Source organism: Hibiscus syriacus, unplaced genomic scaffold (genome assembly GCF_006381635.1).
Source record: "Hibiscus syriacus cultivar Baekdansim isolate YM2019G1 unplaced genomic scaffold, ASM638163v2 tig00000340_pilon, whole genome shotgun sequence".
NCBI lineage: Eukaryota > Viridiplantae > Streptophyta > Magnoliopsida > Malvales > Malvaceae > Hibiscus > Hibiscus syriacus.
The window spans coordinates 13,751,845-13,758,285 of NW_024061783.1; the positions used below are offsets into that span (position 1 = coordinate 13,751,845).

The 6,441-nt window shown below is 39.8% G+C and overlaps 1 protein-coding gene across 2 annotated transcripts; it reads right to left on the reverse strand.

The window, feature by feature from the left end:
• Positions 1-1,616: 1,616 nt before the first annotated feature.
• Positions 1,617-4,057, reverse strand: LOC120204767 (cytochrome P450 714A1-like). Of its 2 annotated transcripts, none has more exons than XM_039204797.1 (5): positions 3,745-4,057; positions 3,110-3,330; positions 2,778-3,028; positions 2,291-2,663; positions 1,617-2,210 (listed from the first exon to the last, which is right to left on the reverse strand). In XM_039204797.1, the coding sequence occupies exons 1-5, from the start codon at positions 4,025-4,027 to the stop codon at positions 1,785-1,787; spliced, it is 1,554 nt and encodes a 517-aa protein (XP_039060728.1). In that variant the 5' UTR covers positions 4,028-4,057; the 3' UTR covers positions 1,617-1,784. The 2 variants fall into 2 exon arrangements, with proteins under 2 accessions (XP_039060728.1, XP_039060724.1); XM_039204793.1 differs by having other exon boundaries at positions 1,621-2,210; positions 3,104-3,330; positions 3,745-4,055.
• Between the last annotated feature and the right edge of the window lie 2,384 nt (positions 4,058-6,441).

Consider the following 6,441-nt stretch of genomic DNA (forward strand, 5'->3'; position numbering starts at 1 on the left):
TACTCCCACACAATAGAAAGGCAAAGCCCATAGCTCTTTTATATAGCAGCAAGTCTTCAAGTTTACTTTGGATGGATTTAAAACCATCCACCCAAATAAAACAACAAAGTCTCTATTTATTGAATTGTCATTCCATGCATACACACGCATAGGTGATTTTCTTCGGCTTAGAAAATTAAAGCCACCTCCATCGCGCCTGCTCTGTACCCTCCACAGTTTGCTTCTGCCTCCGCTCAGCAGCAGTTCCACTGCTTTCAGGTTGAAATCTCTCATACTCCAATGCCTTCTCTGATGCTCTCATCTCGTTGTCCTCTGGAAAAAAACCCATGCCAGTCCTTATCAGTAGGAGCTTCACATAGTGGCTTCAATTCACCTTTTTGCTCTAGTAAGGATATCAATTCAGCTGGTAGAGTTTCCTCCTGAAACAGAATTCAGAATTGCATTCCCATCTCCAGTGGCTTCAACAAATCTGAAACTACCCCACCCTGCTCTACATTGGTTCTGTATCTAGAGCCTTCTCCATCAGCTATGACATCTTTTTCACACATTGCTTTACTTGGATAATGAGAACCAATTCCAGTCATGTAGTCAATGGTCTGACATGCATTCAACCCTGTCATGACTTGAGAGAAGGTGGACGCCACAAAGATAAGGAATCACCAGCTTCACTTTGAGGGAGACACTCTTGCATCCTCAACCAGGAAGAAGCATGCCCGTCATTTTGTACACTGTATCCACACTCATTTGGTTTGCCAACATGCTTGTCTCACCTAATTCTTTTTGTTTGCCTTTACAATGCAGATAAATCAAGTTTTGGTTTCCCTGAATCATAATTGGGAAAAGAAGACTCCGAGTGAACCCCATTGCTTTGATTAGCAGCATAATCCTTGAAGGTAACTCTGCTATCCAAACCCCCTCTCATGGGTTGCAACAGCTTTTTTTGGAAGTCCACTCCATCTCCAAGTTTTCCTTTACCTCTAGTTAATGCATCATAAGGCTATTGATTGAAAACATTTATTTGATTCTATTCTTGTATATTTAATGAAGTGCATGACTGATAAACCCCAAAAGAATGTAATAGTAAGTACGAGGCAATTAGAATAATTTCATCATCTCACACTAACCACTGTCTCACAATTGATCAGGTGATATAAGAACAATTTGTCAAAAAAACATTTGAAATATCAACTCATGGTTTGTTGATTTGCAACCTTTTCCCCTTCAAACCAACTCCCTCTTTAGTAGTTGCAGCTCTCCATGAAATGCTCTTAATGGAGGTCCTACTGGTATTGAAAATGCCCAAAGACACATAAATATCCATATACATGCTGGTTGGTGTAACCTACTTCAATCGAGACCATAATGGCCTTTTTCTTTAAACCAAGCAATTCGACTGATTTTGTTTAATAATTACCATCATTATCACTTATTAGGCACCTGTGGTTTCAGCAGTTGGTAACAGAACAAGCAATGGTGCAAGAATAACTCATAACAATTTTATCCCATAAACTCTCAATTTATGCAATTAGTCCCTTAACTCATAGCAATTAGGTGCCCGATGGATGCATGGTATTGGGGATTTTGAAGTGTTACACTTAGGAATAAAATAGGAAGGTGTTATATTTTTATTTTTTGTTGTAAGAGATCAAAACAGTTTGCAACATCATTGTCCTAGCTTCACATCTACCAGCAGGATTGGCACTGCCCCAACTGGTGGATCCTTAAAGGTAGCTAAACCTAGTGGCTGAGCCACTTCCAAGTTCGCCATGTAGTCCTCAAATGTATTAGATGTTCTGAATCAGAATATGTACACCATTCCCAGGCTCTACTATCATTCTATAAGAAGGACAATGTCGATACTTTGGCGATAGAGAGAACGTAAACTTGGAGATTATGAGGGTAAGCACAATTTTTAACTGAACCATTGCCAAGTTTCTGCCCAAGCACAACCGAGGACCCACTCCGAATGGAATATAGGCTTGGGGATACTTGCAAGCTTTAGAAACCCCACCACTGAACCTATCTGGCTTGAACTCATTTGCATCTGAACCCCAAATCTCAATGTCCCTATGCAGAGTTGGTATCAGAGTCCATAAGCATACTCCCTTGGGAATAGTCACATTCCCAAGTCGGATCTCATCAAGGGCCTCCCTTGACACAAATGCCGCCGGTGGATATAAACGCAGAGCTTCTTGAACCACCATGGTTACCTACAACCAGCCAACATCCTTGTATCATTTATAGTTATAATGAGAGTGTGGATGTGTGAGACTTGACCTTTGTTACTTACAGTTTTCAGGAGGGCAATGGAGTCTGCATCTGGCATGTTGTCTCCACAAACTTCAGCCACTTCTGTTCGAACACGAGATTGCCACTCGGGATGCAATGCAAGCAGCATGAGACACCAAGATGCAGCAACGGCAGTAGACTCATGGCCGGCAAAGTATATATTTTTACAATTATCAACTATGAAGCTCTTGGATGAATCCTTACCAAGACTTTGGTCATTCAAGGCCCCTTCTAGTATCAGGTGCAATAAATCCTTCTCTAACGAATGTGCCTCTTTGCATTTTCTTTCGCGCTCTTTCACTGTTTCCCATATTAATGACTCGATGTCTCTCTCCAAACTATGTATCTGATTTTCCTTCTTCATCGATAGAAGTCTGCATTTGCATTTCCATGAATACATAAGAGAACAATAATGCAGGGATGTAATGTAAATAGTGACATACAAAGTTTCTTAATGATTACAAGTGAGACTTGAAGCACATTCGTACCCGTAGCCTGAAACTCCGAAAAGGAAGCTTTGCCTGGAAATGGTTGTTTGAAGTTCCCTAAGCTTGGAAAAGATCTCTTTCCCTTTAGAATAAGAGCTCCCAAAACAAGCTCTAGCGATGACATCTGCTGTGAAGCCCCTCAAATCTTCATCCACTCTAATGTCTGCCACCACTCCACCTTGGGACTCAATGCTGTCCTCCCATTTTCTTACAAGCGGTTGCATGGACTCCACCATTAGCCCCACCATTACCTGCTCAATCATTTCATTTTACTCTAATTCAAGTCATTTCTTTAGTGCACTGCTTTGAGTTTGGAACACACTTACCTTAACCTTGTCCATGAAGAACTCGGGGGCAATGATTTTCCTCTGCTGCGCCCAAACGAGGCCATTGGATCTCAAAATGCCATTGCCGAGCAAAGGTGCCAGTCTCTTTGCTATATAAGAAGGCTTACCTAAACACAAACTAATGCATTGGTTCATTTCTTTCACTAGCTCTGCTTGGTTTACATACAAGTGCTGTCTCGTCCCCGTGGAATATGTGTAAATTGGACCTACAGTTTCCACACACACACAAAACACAAATTCAACTCGATTGATCAACGATGCCCATGTTAATCACTTACACGCATCACGTGAACAGGTATGGGAAAAAAATATAAAGCTAAAGGAGAGAGAAAAGGCAAAATTTTCTGAATGGCTGACTAAACATGTGTTGGATATTAATTGTTTGAATTATGGGTCTGAACACACAGAGTTGACTGAAAATCAGCATCTGCCCCCACAATGCCAGCTCTTCCCGGCAGTTACACCCAAATCATTTCGCAGAAATATCCTACTGAACAAGTTTTTAATAGTTCGTGCTGATCATAAGATAGTTCGCATATAAATGATGTAGACCGCTCGAATTCGAGATCTCTAAGAACTTGACGAAGAATTAAAAGGCAAAGGAAGAGTTGTGATGTTACCGAATTCCTTTCTCCACTTGACGAAATATGGGAAAACAGAGGAAGTGTAGTCGTGTGCAACAATATCATCGGCATTATCAGAAGTGGATGCGAGTGCTTGGGATTGGATCTTCTGCATCTCCGGAAGGTTGCCGTAAATGAAAGAAGGTGATGGACCTTTGATGCCCTGCACCCACAGCTTCCTCCTCACCCTTTCCGAACTCAACCACATGCTGTTATACGCCGAGAAGCAAACAACTCCAACGACACCAACGATCATAGACCACAAATGCCACACCTCCATTCTAATCTACTTGATGAAACAGAGGGAGAGATGATGAGCTTGAATTTATAGCAACCGAGTGGGGACTGAAGAAGAGTTTAGGGTCCAGGAATCAAGGGGTAAAGAAGCACGCTCATTCACACTACATTTATGCTGCCTTGGAACAGATGATTGGACCCTTTGTCTGACCTTTCACACCAGGGTTATTGGGAGATTGACAGTCCAGATAGGGACATCACATACACCCATTATTTCTTTCCTTCTAATTATCTTTGTCAATTAAATAAATCACCAATTTGATATCCAGTTATGTGACGATGATGTTGAGATCAGATGGATCGAGAGCAGAGGGAAATGGATCATATAAAATTTTATGTCCATACTTGAAATATGAGAAAATAACATCAGTGACCAAAAATCTCATATAATATACGATTTTAACTAATTTTTTTCAGATTTGCTAAAATGACTAACAAAATCGCAATGCGATCGCTAATTCGCAACGCGATCTCCATTATCGCAAATCAGTTTCCAGATTCGCAACGCGATTATTACTATCGCAATGCGATTTTCCAATTTTGCGTTGCGATTTTCCCAATTCGCAATGCAAATAAGTAAATCGCAATGCGAATTTGGAAAATCGTAATGCGATACTGACTATCGCAACGCGATAATACAAAATCGCAATGCGAATTTGGAAAATCGCAATGCGAATTTGGAAAATCGCAATGCGATACTGACTATCGCAACGCGATAATACAAAATTGCAACACGATACTGACTTTCGCAACGCGATTCTGACTTTCGCAACAAGATTCTAACTATCGCAACGAGATAATACAGAATCGCAATGCGATTTTCAAAGTTCGCAACAGGTTTTAGTTTCGCAATACAAATTTTTTGTGTATATATCTACGCAGCAGCAACAACTCATAACCTAAATCCCTAAATCGCAACTCATTCCATCTCCATCTATCACTCTCTCCGGCGACATCCGTTCCTATATCCAACGACATCCTTCCCCATCCGGCAACAGGTCTTAGTTTCGCAGCTCGTTTGTTTAGTAAATTAATTTACAACCATGAAATCATCTAATGTTGATCATGTTTGGATAGATTTGTGTTTTGGAGGGTCATGGGAGAATGTTCATGGTGTTTTACAATATATGCCTTTACCCATGAATCTTCAACTAAAACTGTCATTAAAAAAGTTAACTTATGAAACTCTAATGTTACGTGTTTCAAAGAAATTGAATTTAGAGCCCCTAAGTGGATTTAGGCTATCTTATCAGAGAAATTGTAAAGTTTATTTGTTAACCGACAATGAAGATGTTAAACGATTCATTGCTTACATTAGTGTTTCAAGTGATGATGTTACATTGTATGTTGTTGAACCTAGAAGTAGTAATGTTGGGTCAGTAGCGGGTAATAATCAACTAAGTTTTTCTCAAAACCCACAACCTTTCTCTAATCCAAATCCCAATCAACTTCCAGCACCAAATTCTGGTTTTCGTATTGACCAATTAGACGATGATGAGCCAAGAGAAAAAATTGTGAGTACTAGTCAGTATTCGAAATTTGATCTTGGTCAATACCCGAACTTTGATATTGGTCAATACTCAGATTTTGATGATGTTTCAAAAGAAGAAATAGACCCTGCGTGTAATGATTTTGATATTGGTCAATACTCGAATTTTGATGATGAAACAACCGTTGCCGAGGAAGATGTTGTTGATGATAATAAGGAGGAAGTTACGACTGTGAATGAACATGTTGAACATCCATTCTGTAATTCATATAATCCTGAAGAAGAAAAAGAAGAAGAAAAAGTCCCCGAAGAAAAGAAAATGCCACGGGAGTATAACTGGAATATGCCAGAATTACTTCAGCTACCGGAAGAAGAGTTGGTAAAGAAAGCAGTTGATTGTTACACAAAAGTTATTCGTATCAAGAAAGATGATTGTTTTGATACAAAGGAAGACTTGAAGATAGCTTTGTATACGAAATGTGTGGAAGATGGCTATCAACTAAAAGTTAACAAATCAAGCAAAGATCGTTTCGAAACAAGGTGTATGATTGACAAAAACTGTACGTTGCTTATGATTGCAAAGAGGATAAAAGATTGCGAAATGTTTCAAGTTAGGACTTTTATTGATAAACATACATGTTCAAGAACCCAAGTTTTTCCTCACCATAGACAGGCAAACAAAAAGGTGTTGGGTGGTTTTCTGGCTGAGTTAATGTTTTTGAATGGCAGGGTATATCGGGGACATGAAATTATAACTGACATGAATGCTCGGTTCAAGATTAGTATATCATATTCTCAAGCTTTGAGAGCCAAATGTTATGCCTTGGAATTGTTGAGGGGGTCGCCAGAAGCATCGTTTGCCCAACTACCGGCTTATTGTCACAATTTAAAGCTGAAAAATCCTGGGA

Bases quoted from the DNA above. Each gene is read 5' to 3' on its own strand.
- LOC120204767 (XM_039204793.1), bottom strand. From the start codon at position 4,027: ATGGAGGTGTGGCATTTGTGGTCTATGATCGTTGGTGTCGTTGGAGTT. The intron at 3,331-3,744 runs GTAACATCACAA...TGGAAACTGTAG, and splicing joins CAAGTGGAGAAAGGAATTCG to GTCCAATTTACACATATTCC. The intron at 2,664-2,777 runs GTACGAATGTGC...ATGCAAATGCAG, and splicing joins TTCGGAGTTTCAGGCTACGG to ACTTCTATCGATGAAGAAGG.